The sequence below is a fragment of the Mus caroli genome, chromosome 9, assembly GCF_900094665.2.
Source record: "Mus caroli chromosome 9, CAROLI_EIJ_v1.1, whole genome shotgun sequence".
NCBI classification, from domain to species: Eukaryota; Metazoa; Chordata; class Mammalia; order Rodentia; family Muridae; genus Mus; species Mus caroli.
The window spans coordinates 34,673,141-34,690,806 of NC_034578.1; the positions used below are offsets into that span (position 1 = coordinate 34,673,141).

Below are 17,666 nucleotides of genomic sequence, written 5' to 3' on the forward strand. Positions count from 1 at the left end.
TTGATTCAGTATATTAAACAATTGAGAAAACATGGGTGCTCATAAATTGAACCACACATACTAATATTTGATTGTTAATGCTTTGGGAACAAAAAAATTAAGCCAATTAAAAATGAAAAGTGATCGAATAACTGGAAATCTCATTTGCTATATCTGAGTTATTTAAACATACCTACAGTATATTTGTTACTGAATAACTAATACCACAGGTTCAGTAAGTAGCTGTATTCTAACCCATTTTAAATATAACGTCTGTGTCTAGTAATCTCCCTGAAAGGAATAAGAATAAAAATATTCTGCCCCTAGAGATGTTGCAGATGTTGCTGCTGTGTCACATGTGACTCAGTAAGTGACAGAGAGGAGAGACTATGTGTATGCTCTGTGTTCAGACTACAAACATCTGAATAATTAGTATCCTACCATTCTCTAAAATGTGACCCTGAGATAACCACCATCTCAGTGCCAAGGTACCCATAGAGGAACGTAGCCCGAGGCAACCACCAGTCCAACACCACATAGGCCCTGACAGCCTTCCAGGGAGTGGAGTGAGCTGGAGACTAAAAGAACCCCACCCACCTGAGACTACAGGCCTTGGAGAAGAAATGAGACCAAGACAGAAAACCCTCATGAGGGGCCTCTTGGATGGGCCTGGGTAAGGAGTGATCCCAAGACAACTACAAGCCTGGTGCCATGAGACCCAGACAGGGAGATAGACTGAGATGACAATCACTTCAGTACTGGTAGGGCCTCATGGTGCAGACCATGCCCAAGGTGACCCAAGTCACTCAGAGACCCTGGGCACCACTAAGTGCAGCAAGTAAAGGGTGGAGAAATGGAAAGAGAAACAGAAGGTTGGGGGCTAAAGGAAGAATAGGAAAACTGGTGGATAGTAAGGAACAGGCTTTTGTGAGTAGCCAAAGTTGATTTCACCTGGGACCATGGTGAGGTCCTTTCCTGTGCTGGCACTGGGGAGCAATGTCTGAATCTGTGATGATAAAGCATCAGACACTCATGGTCTGGGTTTCCCCTCACAGAGATATGCTGATGTGTGTGGGCTGTGCAGAACTGGCCCTACCTGTCACCTGGGCATCCTGGGAGAGCTGGCCTGGGGTCATAAGAGCAGAAGAGCAGACCCAAGGCTAGTCAGCTGCAGTACTTGGCATAGCAGACTAAGTGTGCTGAGTTGGAGGTTATGGGAGTTGCAGGTGAGCCTGCACTGAAGATATCAGTGTGAGTGTGCTTGCCCTGACATTCATTTCCCATGCAATGGTGTGGATGAGGGAGAAATATCTTCCTCCCACATCCCCTCTTATAACCCGTGACAAGGGCTGGGGTCATGAATGCAGGAGAGCTGTCCCTAGACAGCTGTAGCCCTAAAGAGAGCAGGCCCTAGACCTTGTCTGGACAGCATAGTCCAGTTGGCGTGGATTTTGGGGTTTCAGGTGAGCCAGACATGAGAGTCTGAGCATAGAGAGCCAACTCTTCCTCTTTCCTGCTGTTTGGTGGTTTTGGGGAAATGGAATGATCTCCATCCCCATCTTTGGCTCTCCCCACGAGCCCTAATGGAGTCATAAGATGAGAAGAGCTGGTTCTGCCCCTCACCTGTTATAGAACTTGGGAAAGCAGTTCCTGCACCTCACCTAGGCAGCATAGTAGAGGTGGCCCTGGATATGGGGATGGAGAGTGGGTCAGCACTGGTGTGTGAGAGTGGGAGAGCCAGGTCTTCCTCTTGTCTGCTCTGTGGCACCATGGGCAAGGGAGGAATGCCCTCACCCTAGCCCCTTGCCACCTACAGCAAGTGAGAGAGCTGACACACAACCCGTCACGTGCTGCAACACTTGGATGAGCAGACACTTCATTTAACCTGGGCAGCACAATACAGCTGGCCCTAGTCATGGGAGTTACAGGTGATCTGGCCCCAAGGGCTTGAGTACATGAAAGCCATTCATGCCTCTTGTCTGCTGAGTAGTGAAGTAGAAAAATGAGAGTTGCTTGCTTCTCCTTCCACCCATCACCCCTTGCCACCTATGGCAGGTGGGAGATTTGCCCTGTCATACTCCTACCAGATGAGAGAGGGAGAACTAGATATGTCCATCACTTGGGAGACTGGAGCCTGCACCTTGACTGAGCATCAGGGTAGATATGGCCCTGGTCATAAGAATTGCCAGGGAACCTATCCGAAGGGATTGAGAGCAGGAGAGCAGAGGAGTGACCAACTCATATACTTCTCAGACTTTGAATTGGTCCACCCCAACATCTAAACCCTATGAACTGCTGGATTAAACAAAGGGGCTGGTCCTGCAAATCTAAAACTGCAGGAGCTTCATGACACAGGGCAACAACAGGGTATCTGAGAAGAGTCCCAGTAAGTTCAAGTATAGATACAGTAACAAAAGCCAGAGGCTTAAAACAAGATTAATGGGCTATTGCAAAGAACATTTGCAAGCAAAAAAGAGTGGACAAAATGGTATACTGTGGGACACACTAAAATTTTTTCACAAGAATTTTTTGTCAGTTGGGGAGAAGTTAGAAGGGTAAAGAATGGTGATAAGGTGAAGGGGAAGATGTGCAGGATTGGGGTGCACAATATCAAATTCACAACGAATCAATAATACGCTAACCAAAATACATTTGACATAAGATTTTTTTTTTAAAGATTTATTTATTTATTATATGTAAGTACACTGTAGCTGTCTTCAGACACTCCAGAAGAGGGCGCCAGATCTCGTTACAGATGGTTGTGAGCCACCATGTGGTTGCTGGGATTTGAACTCTGGACCTTTGGAAGAGCAGTCGGGTGCTCTTACCCACTGAGCCATCTCACCAGCCCGACATAAGATATTTTAAGCTAAAAATGACTCAATAAAGGCCTTCACCATAAAGCCAATAAAGATTTTATTCATAGCTTTGATTTCACTATTTCCCAGTATGTAGGATTTATTATAACAAGTGTTATAATTGTTTTATTTAATCACCATCATACTACAATTGATCTTTTATGATTCATACTTTTACAGAAAAGTATGGATTAGTTAAATAGCTTATATCAGTAACTATTGGGTTCCATGCTTTTTCTAGAATCTTTATAGATTAATGAGGTGAACTCTTTAATCAAGTGCTTCATTAAGATCTAAAGGGACACTAAAGCAGAAATTTCAAGTAAGTATTGAAGTGATGTAGCAATGATGCAATACTTTAAATCTGCCTTAATAGTCTAGGGATGTTTCTCAATTGGGAGAGCTCATGCTTGGCATTGAACACTTCCTCAAATTGATTTTGAACACTGAAGACAAAACACAGCAACAATAAATTACTTTTACAAAGTGATTTGGGGAACTCTCAGGACAGATAATAGCTTAGATATTTTGCTTCATTCCATCCTAAAGAAATGATAATATAATAATGAATACTGGGAATAGAATCTATATAAAGTTACCATTAAGGATGGAGAAACAATGAAAAAGAAATCAACACAATAGACTTCCCTTAAGCTAGGAAGGTTACTAGGAGATGTAGTTCAATATTGACTAAAGCACAGAAATACAGTCCCTAAAGAGAACAGCATGCCTCTCTGAAATGCCAAGTCTCTAAGGAACAGAAGACAAATCACGGTCTAGCATGTATGTGATCACTTCAAGTCTTTTTTTTATCTTGTTCTCTGAGAAGAGATTGAGAAAGTTTCTACCTTGACACAGCCAAGTATATCATGCTAGTAAGCTACACAAACCTCCTTGTGTCTCATCTGGTGGTAAGTGAGATAAAAAGAATACAGCACTTAAAAGACTAAAGGGTATAATGCTGAATTGGGACAAATTAAACAAGATCAAAGGAAATATGAAATTAATTTTGTGTTATGTTGTCTTTGAATCAAATGTTCAATCCCCTAGAGACTGAGTTAACACAGCAGGAATAAAGGAATTATGGGGTACATGGTAATTCCTCTATGCTGATGTCCTCATTTCTCTTTAAAATCTTTAGCTATGATATATAAAATGACAAATATGAGTTAAGTTTTTGGCTCATTTGTCAATTGCAAAATTCTCTAACAAGCTGTTTATTCACAAGTCACTTGTCTTCTTCATTCTTAGGAATATACACACAGGTACTGATACAATAATATTTTATTTGTTAAATAAAACATACACCATTTTTTTCTTTCTTCTTTTGTTTTTTTTTTGGTTTTTGGTTTGTTTTTTCATTTGTTTGTTTTAGTTTTGGTTTTGGTTTTGGTTTGTTTTTTTTGTTTGTTTGTTTGGGTTTTGTTTTGTTTTGTTTTGTTTTGTTTTGTTTTGTTTTTCAAGACAGGGTTTCTCTGTGTGGTCCTGGCTGTACTGGAACTCACTCTGTAGACCAAGCTGTCCTCAAACTCAGAAATCTGCCTGTGTCTGCCTCCCAAGTGCCTGTGTTAAAGGTGTGTGCCACTGGGCTAAAGTATTTTTAACATTTGAATGATTTTGCAAATTTATCTGGTAGCTCTATGATTTTGAAAATTATGAGCCACAGCAACCAATACATTACATTCTGTATATAAATATAACTGTTTACCTTGCACATATTGAAGATATGACACAGTGATTTCCTTTAGCGACTTGGTCATTATCCTTGTGGCTGGTTTGACATTGAAGTGAAGTCCTAGGATTTCAGGAGTATCTGTTAATTTAATATCATGCAATTCTAAAAATCAAGTGAAATTCGCAGAAGAATGTCCTGAAGAAGATTGCATGAGGTGTTAAAAGTTTCAGGAGACACAGTGATACAATGTCACAGTCAATAAATGTTCATCCTAAGTGTCACCTCTCAGATATGTATTCATTAATATGCTTTCCTACAGCAAGCACAGGTTTCTAGTCACTCAGGGAATCTGGATAAATTTAGATTTTGATTAGATTTGAAACAATATTTTGGTCCTGAAAGCCATAACAGTTGTAGCTAGATGAGATTAGCTCTAGGTTGGAACAGGTTCTCCACATATCAGGCCAGGGCTGAAGCAATGACAAAAAGGAGACGAAGGATAGAATTCTCTGCTTGTCCTGTCTTCTTCTATTTGATATCTGAGCACTCATGCCAGCAAGTGAAAGCAACAGTCATAGCTTTTTAGATTGTTGGTGAATTATTTTACTATATTTCTTTAGACTTTAATGCACTAATATGGGAAAATATTTCTCTTTGTCGTGATAGTATGAATGACAAATTCTGAGAATTCAGTTACAAACTGTAACGCCTTTACAAAATCTACTTCTCATACATGTGAGAAACTATGCTAGTAATTTCATGTGCCCTTATAATCGTCACAGTTATTTTTCTATTGTTGATTCACAGATTATATTAAAGAAGAATGGGTGTGGAGAATGGTTCATTGGTGACCGAATTCATTCTGCAGGGATTGACAAATGATCCTGATCTCCAGTTACCCCTGTTCTTACTCTTTCTGCTAATATACACAACAACAGCACTGGGGAATTTGGCCTTGATCACTTTAATTGCACTGAATTCTCACCTTCACACCCCCATGTACTTTTTCCTTTTAAACTTGTCCTTCATTGACCTTTGTTATTCATCTGTAATTACACCCAAAATGCTGATGAACTTCTTAGTAAGGAAGAACTTTATCTCCTATGTAGGATGTATGACCCAGCTCTATTTCTTTGTTTTTTTTGCTGTTAGTGAATGTTGTGTTCTGTCATCAATGGCCTATGATCGTTATGTGGCTATATGCAACCCACTCTTGTATAACATTGCTATGTCTCCNAAGGTTTGTTCCTATCTTATGCTTGGTTCATACATAATGGGATTTTCTGGTGCTATGATCCACACTGGATGGATGCTTAGACTGACCTTCTGTGACAGGAGCATTATCAACCACTATTTCTGTGATCTACTCCCTTTGTTGCAGCTCTCCTGTACCAACACCTATGCCAATGAGATTGAGATTATTATTGTAGGTGGAATTGATATCATTGTTCCCAGTATTATCATTTTTACCTCTTATGGCTTTATTCTCTCTAACATCTTCCAAATGAGATCCACTGAGGGCAGATCCAAAGCCTTTAGTACCTGCAGTTCCCACATAATTGCTGTTTCTTTGTTCTTTGGTTCAGGCGCATTTATGTATCTTCAACCCTCTTCACCTGAGTCTATGGATCAGGGAAAAAGGTCTTCTGTTTTTTATACCATATTGGTGCCTATGATGAATCCCTTAATCTATAGTTTGAGGAACAAAGATGTGAAAATTGCCCTGAAAAAAACATTTAGCATGCAGAGGGTTTGATAAGAAATTAATGTTTATCACTATATTTATGCTAATTAGAATTTCTGTGGATTTAAACAAATTCTGTGGACTTAATTTTTATCTATTTTTTTAAAAATCATATAATTCATAGGACATTGGTATAGCTTTGGTCTTCCATATGTTTTTGTTATAAATATTCCTTAGTTTGACAATATTGGCATAATCTTCTTTCATCATTTTAACTAAGAGTAAAAGCAAGTAGTTAAACATCTTTTCCCTTGAATTAAATGCCATTATGGATTGTATCTTAGAAATAACCAATGATCTGGCAATAGTTTTACAAAGTAACACAGTATTGTCCAAGTATCTTGTGGGAATTTGTCAATGTAATGAAGCATGAACCAAATTGTCTTTTATTCTTTCTTGGGCATCAGTGTATCTCTTGGGAATGTCAGAGCTTTATGATCCAGATGATTTTATTAAATGGCTATTGAATATAATCTACATTGTAGGTGTAAATAATGTAGTTTTGACCTTCTTATGCTGGGTGTTTTACATTAATTTTATAATGATAAAGCAGGGGATATTATGAGGAATATAAATTATATATATATATATATATATATATATATATATATATATATATATACCTTCGGAGCTGTGCTTCATCTCCACTCCTCATAAGGCTTTGATAGGACTTCCTATCCTTGATAAATGTAGTCTAACATCTAGTTGTAGAATGATTGAAAATATGGACTTATTTTCCATGTGGAAGAGAATGAATACAACTGCAGGAATCAGTGCAATGATTTGTAGTAAAAAGTCAATGTAGAAAGAAATCTGCAAAGTCAAATCATGGGGAAATGACAACTTATCTCTTCATCTCCTTTATGGAAGGTCTTAGTAACAGTTATGGTTATAGGAATTTTATATTTTGTTGTCGCGTGGTTGGATAATGCTATTTGATATTAAGACAGTAACATCATCAGGACAATAGTGCCTGAATACAACTAAATCACCCTTGTCTTTCATGGAGCTCAAGTATTATTGATATGTACAATTTAACAAACTGAAAACTCACAAAGGTGGGAAAATGTGACTGCCCATGACCACAAGACCTGGGTTCCTCCTGAAAAGCAGGCTGGGGCTATAAAGAAAATAGAAGGCAAGAAAGGAAACTAGGCCAAGACAAAACTCTGGTCAAAGCCCAATGTTTACTAAGAGTCTGCGCTTATAAAGGGGGAAATCCCATCCCACTGGCAATCCACTCTTGATGCCTTGTTGCCAGCACTTGTTGGCAGTAAGTTGGCAGTCTCCATGTTGCCAGCTATCTCAGGAATTTCTCAGGAAGGCAGATTCAGCCTCCCAGCAGCTTCTTGGAGAACAGCACAGGGGACAGAACAATAGAAACAAAGGGTCAGGTCAGAAATCTTCACCCTAGGTGGTCTATTCACAGTGACAGCATAGGTCTAAGACAGCCTGCTCAAGGCTGGGGGAGGCTACAGGAAAAGAATAATTTGAAAGTTCTGCCTGGTGTGACAAAATATGCTGAAATATCAAAACAATGATTAATTTTTCTTCTGAGAAATCAGGCAAATATTTTAGCACAAAATTCATAATATGATACTAAGTGAGAACTTCATTTGTTCTATGATAACTTGAATGATACAAATATTTTTATGTTCTTTGAGGTTTGTCCAAAGTAATTTTTGGTTTGTTTTTGTGATTTAGATGTTCTGTATAAACACATTTATTCTTACTATAAAATGACCATTTACTTTTTTCAATGCCTCAAATAGCAAATTTTGGAATTTTTTTAAAGTCTTACTAATTGATTCTAGTATGTGTTTGAGAATTGTATCTGTAGATAGGTATGTGTATCATTTTTGTGCATTGTCTGCAGAAACTGAATGCAGATGTCAGATTCCATGAAACTGGAGTTACAGATAGTTGTTAGCCATCCTGTGGGGATTAGGATTGAACCCTAGTCTTCTGTGGGAGCACTGACTGTTCTTAAACATTGAACTATCACCTCAGGCCACCGATTTTGTATTTTTATTCAAAATGTTTTGTTTTCATAGAGTAACTCAGTTTGCTTTAGAAAATCTTTAATTTCTCCTCTACATACTGTTTCTTTGGGTAACATTGTCCTCTGTATTGACTACAGTTTTATAACTATATGATTAATATACACTAATTATACAAAAATATGTATCATTGTCACATATGAGTGAACTGATGGCTAGTAGTTCATTAATAGTAACCCCAAATATGTATCACTGTAACATATGAATGAGCTGATACTTAATAGTTAGTTAATAGTAACCTCTTTAAATTTCCTCTAATGCTTTCTCATTCATTTTTAATTTATCTGTGCTATTTTTGTGTCATTTTATACCACATATGGTATAAAACACGAAGCACATTTTTCTATTTCTTCCTTATGTCTATTAAAATGGTGTTTAGTTCAATGCATTTTCCTGTGACAAATGATTTCTTCATTTAACTAAATAATTCTCTAATATTTGTATACCTTGCATTTTAGCCATTTATCCATTGGTGAGGTCCTGTGCTATTTCTATATTTCATTGTTATGAATAGTACTATAATAATCAAGGCTGAATGTCCATGATATATGCTAGGTCTGATTTCCGCAGTTATCTAACAACCAGTAATGGTTATTTGTCTTTTTTTTTCAATCTCCTTTCTAATTTCTATAGCTACATTTCCTGCAGCAGTGTAGATGTGTTATTTTAATAAGAGTCTTACTATTATTTGTTATTTTTATTTGCTATTTATTATTCTTGATGATATTTGTTATGAGTTAAATGAGAAGGAATATAATGTATTTGAATTGCCTCATGGCAAAACATGTTCAAGAGTGTGTTTGTGTAATTTTCATTTCTTATCTTATTTTGAAAAGTACACAGAATAGGTACACCTTTATTGACAAAATGGTTTGTTTGTTTGTTTGTTTTTTCACTTCTCTGTTTTGTTTTGTTTTAGTAATTAAGACAGTTGATTTCTTTTCATACTCCAGACATTGATATCCTATTGAAGAAATGCTGACAAACATAACCCCATATTCTTTTGAAGCATTTTTCTTGTTTTGGAGAATTATTTGTTTGATTTTAACCTTTGGCCAATGTTTAATTTCATTCATTACCTATGTCAATAAAGCCCTATCTATAAATGGGTGACATGAATTTGAAAGAGGACAAGGAGAGTTATGTGAATGGGAAGAAAGGAAAGAATTCTATGATGGGATTATAATCTCAAAAACTAAAAATTAATAATTAAAAATACTGAATTCTGTGTCTTGAAGTTCTTTGAGTCTGTGCCTATCTTGAACTGTTCCCCTCATGTTTGCTTTTAAGCTTTCAAGTGTTTCATTAAAGATCTTTGATACATTTCATCTTGATTTCTGTACACTGTAAGAAGCATATAGATAAAATTCCATTCATTTACATGTGGCTAGGTTGATTTTTCTTTTCATTAGTTTGTCTCTTTTTGTTATTGCTGACTTTTAAAAAAAAAAAAATTTGAGAAATGATATCATCCAAGATTGCCTCAAACTAATTATTCAAGAAAAACTTGAACTCCTGATCTTCCCATTTTTACCTCCCAAGTAAGAAGATTCCAAAATATGCCACCATGCCTAACTCCAGCAACAGTTCAAGTACCTTTTCTTTTCTGTGACATATCTTGACTACACAGTATTATTTAATGAAGCTCAAATGTGTTCATTAATATCATTTCTGTCTCATTTATTCATGTACTGACTGATATCCATGCAAATTCCTATGGCTGGTTGTAGTACAACTCATTTCAAAAATACCCCCATGTTTAGTAATTTTTAGAAAAGGAATAAATTACTCTTTACCTTGAGGTTAAAAATATATTTGGCACAAGCTATGTTAAACTAATGATGAGCTAAGAAATGACTCCTTTATGAAGACAATTTTATTTATATTAATGGCTTATGTTTTATCATTTCCCATTATGTAGGTATTTATTATAACTAGATTTATGATTATTTTCTAGTTTATCAACACAATACTGCAACTGATGAAATGACTTTTTCTAACACGTATTTTACAGAAATTCACAAATTGGTTAAATAGTATGTTATTAGTATTCTTCGGGCTCCATACTTTTTTTTAAAATCTTTACCGGTATTGCTGAACTCATTAATAAAGTGCTATATGTAAAAGCTTAAGAAACTTAAACAGAAATTTCAAGTAGGTGTTGAAATTATGTAGCAATGATGCAATGTGCCTTTGGATGTCTGGGAATGTTGTTCAATGGGAAAGCTCCTTTTGGACATGGATGACTTCTGGAAAATCATTTTGAGCACTAAAAACTAAAAAGCAAGCATAAACTAGTTTGCAAAGCGACTTGGGGAACTCTCAGGACAGATAATAGCTTAGATATTTTGCTGCATTCTATCCTAAAGAAATAAGTTAATAAGGAATACTGGGAATAGTATCTATAGGAAATTATCATTGAGGATGGAGAAACAATGAGCAAAGAAAACAACACAATAGATTTCCCTTAAGATAGGATGGTTATTAGGAGATGGAGTTCAATATTGGCTCCANCAGNGAAGTANAGTCCCTAAAGNCAACATCATGACNTTNNTAANTGCCAAGTCNATAAGAAACAAANGACACATCANAGTCTAGCTTGCAAACACCATCANCTCAAGTCTGTTTTNTATCTTGTTCTCTGAGAAGAGATTGAGAAGGCTTCTACATTGACATAGACAACTATATCATGCTCGTGAGTTATATAAAACTTTTCGAGTCTCATCTGGTGGTGAGATAAAAAGAAGACAGCACTTCAAAGGATTAAAGGGTATGGTCATAAATTATGACAAATTAAGCAGGATTCAAGGGTATATGAAAAATTAGTTTTGTGCTGTCTCTTGTTAGAATCAAATGTTCAAAACCTGCAGAGACTGAAGTAACCCTATAACATAACAGGTGTAATGAATGAAGTAAAAACATTTCTCTTAGAGTGAGAGAGGTTGAAATTTCTTTATGTTAGTGTTCTCATTTTTCTTTAACATCATTGAATTGATGTAGCTCCAACATATCTGTAAAGGTTAAATTGTTGGGGAAAGAAATGTCTTTTTTGATCACTAAGTGGACCAGGTATGTTAAACATGCAGGGCCCTCTACTCAATGGAGGAGACATAATACTTTTTTTTCTTTTCATGAGGCCGGGGTTGGATATTATTATTGTTATAGAGACCTGTTTTGCTATCTGTAAAGGCAGACACCACCTACATTTTTCTACAGAGGCAGTCCTCACCAAAATCTGCCAGAATTTTTGCCTCAGACTTTTCCTCCATGTCTTGCACTTAAGACAACCAATAGTTGTGGACCATGCATATATGCATGGGGCATATCGCCTTCTGGACTCTGTTCTATCTCAGTCAGAGACCACACCAGATTCTATGCTCTTTAAGCTATAGGACCTACCCTCATGCTCAGGTGTCCTTTGTGAAGTCGTTTGTGAGAAGTCATGCCTTAAGTTTTATTGTACACATGGATGATTCAGCATGATTGTAGGCTTTAAATCTGGAATGGGATGCTTGTTGCCTTGAAACTTTTCCCAAAATTGCTTTATGGATTAAATATTCTAACAGTGAACTGATCTCGTATCAGATTTCTCACTTTTGATGAAGTATATATGAATTGAGATTTTATTCAAACTCTTTGAAGATTACTGCCTCTATTAACAACTACGAAGGTCACCTTCAACAAATAAATATTGTACAACTTGTTTTCAGCCACTTCTTACATGTGAAATTATTCTGAATGGAGATTATGCACATATGCCTTTCCTTTATATAGGCTGCTTTTCCAGTTTTAAGCATACATAACAGTAAAGGTCTGATTACAAAAACCTGGTGTTTCTTTTGATTGAAAATTGAAGAATACATCAGTTTTAATTATTTCAATGTGTGGAACATTAGTTTCCAGATTTAAATTCATTTCTCATTAGAATCATTTTGTTATTAAGCATTAAGAGCTTCATTTCCAATATATGGAGCTCAGCCATTGATAAGCGACTTGCTGTTCATGAAATTTTTTTTGCACATATTAGAAAGATAATACAGTGTTTCCATTTAGTGTCTTTGGCATTATGCTTGTGAAATGGCTTCACATTAAACTTCAAAGATCTCTCAAGTGTCCTTCCTTCTCATGTTATGCAATTGTAAGAGTCAAATGAATTGTAACAGAAAAATATCCTGAAAAAGACAGCATGGGGCATTGAGTATTTTAGGAAACACTAGTGAGACAGTGTCATAGTCAGTAAGTTCTATCTTGTAGGCCACCTTTCAAATTTTTGGATTAATAGGTTGTCATATAGCAAGCACATGTTTCTAATCATTCAGAGAATCTGGCTAAATCTAAATTTCATGTAGATTTGAAGCAATGATGTTGGTCCTAACACAACCACAGTAGTATCTGGATGATGTTAGCTTCAAGTTGTCACAGGTTTTCCAGGTGTCAGGCCAGAGCTGAAGCAATGACAAATGTTGAGATGAGAGGGATGAAATTATCTGCTTGTCCTGCATCTTCCTATTTGATAGCTGAGTGGTTATGTTAGCAAGTGACAGCAATGTTTGTGGCATTTAAGATTGTTGATGAATGACTTCACTTTATTTAACCTTAAATGTACTACTATGGGGAAATATCACTCTGCATTATGATAGCCTCAATGGTAATTTCTGCTCACTCACATATTCTCATAGGCATTCCCATCATTCACTTCACAGGTGTAAGAGAAGATATCATAGCAAATTCTTGTGGTCTTATGATGTCACAATTATTTTCTATATTCACAGATATCATAAAAAAGAATGGGTCTGGAAAATGGTTCTTTGGTGACTGAATTCATTCTACTGGGGTTAACAAATGATCCTGATCTCCAGTTACCCCTGTTCTTACTCTTTCTGCTAATATACACAACAACAGCACTGGGGAATTTGGCCTTGATCACTTTAATTGCACTGAATTCTCACCTTCACACCCCCATGTACTTTTTCCTTTTAAACTTGTCCTGCATTGATCTTTGTTATTCATCTGTAATTACACCCAAAATGCTGATGAACTTCTTAGTAAGGAAGAACATTATCTCCTACATGGGATGTATGACCCAGCTCTATTTCTTTTGTTTTTTTGCCATTTGTGAATGTTGTGTTCTGACATCAATGGCCTATGATCGTTATGTGGCCATATGCAATCCACTCTTGTATAACATCACTATGTCTCCCAAGGTTTGTTCCTATCTTATGCTTGGTTCATACATAATGGGGTTTTCTGGTGCCATGATTCACACTGGATGCATTCTGAGACTGACCTTCTGTGACAAGAACATCATCAACCACTATTTCTGTGATCTTTTCCCTCTGTTGCAGCTTTCCTGTACCAGCACTTATGCCAATGAAATAGAGATTCTAATCGTAGGTGGTAAAGATATCATTGTGCCCAGTGTTATCATCTTTACCTCTTATGGTTTCATTCTCTCAAATATCCTTCAAATGAGATCCACTGCAGGAATGTCCAAAGCTTTTAGCACCTGTAGCTCCCATATACTTGCTGTTTCTTTATTCTTTGGCTCATGTGCATTTATGTATCTTCAGCCTTCCTCACCTGGGTCTATGGATCAGGGAAAAGTCTCTTCTGTCTTCTATACCATTGTGGTCCCCATGATGAACCCCTTAATCTATAGCTTTAGGAACAAGGATGTTAAAATTGCCCTGAGAAAAGTCTTTGGCAAAAGGAGACTTTCATAAAAACAAACAAACAAACAAACAAAAAAAACAAAAAACAACAAAAAAAACCTCTTTATCACTGTAGCTATGCTAATGAGAATGTCTATTTATTTAAAGAAAACCACCTTTTAATTATTTTTTACAACATCTGATCATTGATAGGATATTAGGATATTTTTGTTATTGCAGATGTATAAATTTTCTTTAATTTCATACTATTGGCAAAATCATCATTTTAACAAAGCATAACAGTCAGTTATTAACTTATTTTCACTGGTGTTCTGGATGTATCCTAAAAGTATCTAATTATCTGCCAATGTTTATACAAAGTAATAGTGCATTTTTCATGTGTTCTGTGGTGAGATGTTGGCTCTCATTAGTTTATGTAATGAAGTGTGAATCAGATTGTCTTTTACTGTTTTCATGGGCAATAGTGTTTAAACTGGACATGCTAGACCTTCATGATTTAGATGTTTTTATTAATGGGCTAGTAAATAAAACCCATAAATATGTATTTGACCCTCTTGTATCAGTCAGTTGTGTTATATTTATTTCACAAATAATAACCAGTATATATTATGGGATATATATGTACACACACACACTAGGACTTTAGAAATTATGGGTGAGGAAGTGTACCTTGAAAGGTAGAAAGGTAGCCTGGTTCAAGGTTGAGCTAAGGCTAGAAGCCCCAGAGACCTTGAGAGGATGGTAGAAGCTTTGCCTGCTCCTGGGCCCCAGGTCTTTTTCACTAGCCACAGCCTCACATAGCTTTGTGCATTAGTTATGTAAGGGAAATACCCCAAGCCCCACATGTAGATGAGAGAAAAGATGTGACCTGTAGTCAGGTCTCACAACAAGATCTCCATTCTAATAAGGGACCTAGAGGCCTGAAGGGCCTAGCAAATAAACTTTCATTCCCAGACATTACTTTACTAAAGGTATTTAATCTCAGGCCCACACTAAGAAGTGGAGTACGGTTTTATACATCCACTTTCCACCATAGCAATAAATGATTTGTAACCACAGACTGTCTCTTTTCATCGGAATCCACTGTGAGGAGACACAGAGAAGACCTTTGTGTACAGAGTGGTTGCTAATTTCCCTTNGAAGGNTTCTCTGCACTCCCAANCCCAATCACCACCAAGTCAAGCCNGCTGCTGCCTCAAGCCAAGGACTCTCCCTGTAGGACCAGCTAGAAACCCTCTCCTCCATGGCCCTGGCCCTAGATTCTCTTATCAGCCCTTCCATGATTTTCAGCAGCACCTGTGTATCCAAGAGCCTGGGAACTCCATGGCCCCAGCCTCTTTGCAAGCCCGGGAACACTTGAGGCAGCTCAGGCTGTCTTACATCTCAGACTGCACTTTTCCAACCATTAGCAGTGTCCTAGAGCTTCCTGGTGGCCCACACCTGCCTGGCAACAGCATGGTGTAAGCTCATTCAGACTCCCTGCATCTTACCTCGCCAAGGAATCAAGCCCTGTGATGGAGCAGATGGGGGACCTACAACCCTACTTTTCCACTTTTCATGAAGCTTTAGTAGAAATTTTTATCCTTGAATACTATAGTCCAACATTTAATTGAAAAATATTTGAAATTTGGATGCATATTTGTTCTGCTATGAGAAGAAGGACATTACCAAGAATTAAAAATGGGTTGTAGTTGAATCTCAATTGATGTCTTTCTAGAACAATTCTAGAAATTGTTATTGTGTATTGTGGTATAGTAATTATGAGTATGTCTTTACATTTTTTGCTAAATCTTATTCCCTAGGTATCTAACAACCATTTATGTAATCGTACTGTCCTCTTTTTATGTATTGAGTATGTATCTCCCTAACAATTTCCATATCCACATTTTCTGCTGCAGTGCAGATGTGGTATTTTTATCACAGCTTTGGTTATTTGCTTATTACTCATGTGTCTTGTATACTTCCATTGGGAGTTAGTTGAGATGGTATGTCAATGAGTTTGGATTTCTATTTTGATGGGTACAGGTGTTGAATTGTGTGTGTGTGTGTGTGTGTGTGTGTGTTAGCTTCTTGTACTTATTATTTGAAAAGACATTTAGATCTTATGCACATTTATATGATCAAGTTTTGTCTTGTCATTAATATATTTGAGTTTGTTTTTCTCTCCAATTACTAATAAGATGATAAAATGAGGAGATGGCAAACTCATCTCTCTCTCCTTTTTTTTCACATTTCTCTTACTGTGGAGAAAAAGCTTGATGGAAACCTATTCATCAGATTTGCTGTCATTACCTAATCATTGAAGACCTATTAATAAGTAAAGAACCTATGAATTTGAAAGAAAGCAGGGAGAAGTATTTAGAAGTGTTTAGAAAGAGTTATAGTGGCACTAATCTTATTATATTATAATCTCAAAATAGGTGATAGCTTGGATTAAATAAACATCAGTAAACAGTGGATAACTATAATGAAAAACATTGATCATAAATTTGAAGCATTATATAAATGTATATGTGTTAAAAAAAATCTCCTTAAACTTTTAATGTATATAACCACATATAAAGTATATTATATATAACATATATAAACATGTATTTTTTTAAATAAAGAAATTAATTTTTAAAATACCTATTTAGAAATTCATTTACTCTGCATTTGTCTTAAAGGTTTTTCCTCATGTTTGTCCATTATCCTCAAACTTTCAAGTGTTTCATAAAGATCTATTATAACTTTCATATTTCACAATGACATCCCTTCATTTACATGTGAATATCCACTTCAGTGTATCTTTTGATATTACTGTTGTGTATTTATGTTTTATTTTTCACCTTTTTTATTAGATATTTTCTTCGTTTACATTTCAAATGTGATCCCCTAAGTCCCATATACCCTCCCCTGCTGCCCTGCTCCACCAACCCACCCACTCCTGCTTCCTGGCCCTTCCTGGGGCAAAAAATCCTTGCAAGATCAAGGGCCTCTCCTCCCAATGATGGCCAACTAGGGCATCCTCTGCTATATATGCAACTAGAGCCACAGCTCTCAGGGGTACTGGTTAGTTCATATTGCTGTTCCTTCTATAGGATTGCAGACACCTTTAGCTCCTTGGGTACTTTCTGTAGCTCCTTCATTAGGGGCCCTGTCTTCCATCCAATAGATGACTGTGAGCATCCACTTTTGTATTTGCCAGTTACTGGCATAGCTTCACAAGAGATAGCTATATCAGGGTCCTCTCTGATAAATCTTTCTGGCATATGCAATAGTGGCTGGGTTTGCAGGATGTATAGGGGATATATTTCCAGGTGAGGCAGTCTCTAGATGGTCCTTCCTTCCATCTCAGCTCTGAACTTTGTCTCTGTAATTCCTTCCATGGGTATTTTGTTCCCCATTCTAAGAAGAAATGAAGTATCCACAGGTTAGTCTTCCTTCTTTTGAGTTTCATGTGTTCCGCAAATTGTATCCTGGGTATTCAAAGTTTCAGGAATAATATCCACTTATCAGTGAGTGCATATCATGTGTGTTCAGTTGTGATTGGGATACTTTACTCAGGATGATATCCTCCAGATCCATATATTTACCTAAGAATTTGATAAATTCATTGTTTTTAATAGCTGCATACTATTCCATTGTGTAAATGTAACACACTTTCTTTTTTTTCCATGTATTGTATGTTTTTTTTTT

General features: G+C 36.6%; 2 protein-coding genes and 1 non-coding gene across 3 annotated transcripts; all 3 read left to right on the forward strand.

Annotated features, from left to right (window-relative positions):
* The first annotated feature begins 295 nt into the window (after positions 1-295).
* LOC115032057 lies at positions 296-424 on the forward strand. The gene has a single exon (XR_003837703.1). It is a non-coding gene; the product is annotated as a small nucleolar RNA SNORA17 (small nucleolar RNA).
* Positions 425-3,563: 3,139 nt separating this feature from the next.
* Positions 3,564-6,268, forward strand: LOC110301453 (olfactory receptor 145-like). Its single transcript, XM_029481738.1, has 2 exons — positions 3,564-3,583; positions 5,335-6,268. The coding sequence occupies exon 2, from the start codon at positions 5,336-5,338 to the stop codon at positions 6,266-6,268; it is 933 nt and encodes a 310-aa protein (XP_029337598.1). The 5' UTR covers positions 3,564-3,583; position 5,335.
* Positions 6,269-13,099: 6,831 nt separating this feature from the next.
* On the forward strand, positions 13,100-14,039 carry LOC110301576 (olfactory receptor 8B3-like). The gene has a single exon (XM_021172089.1). The coding sequence runs from the start codon at positions 13,104-13,106 to the stop codon at positions 14,037-14,039; it is 936 nt and encodes a 311-aa protein (XP_021027748.1). The 5' UTR covers positions 13,100-13,103.
* Positions 14,040-17,666: the final 3,627 nt, after the last annotated feature.

Bases quoted from the DNA above. Each gene is read 5' to 3' on its own strand.
- LOC110301576 (XM_021172089.1), top strand. From the start codon at position 13,104: ATGGGTCTGGAAAATGGTTCTTTGGTGACTGAATTCATTCTACTGGGG.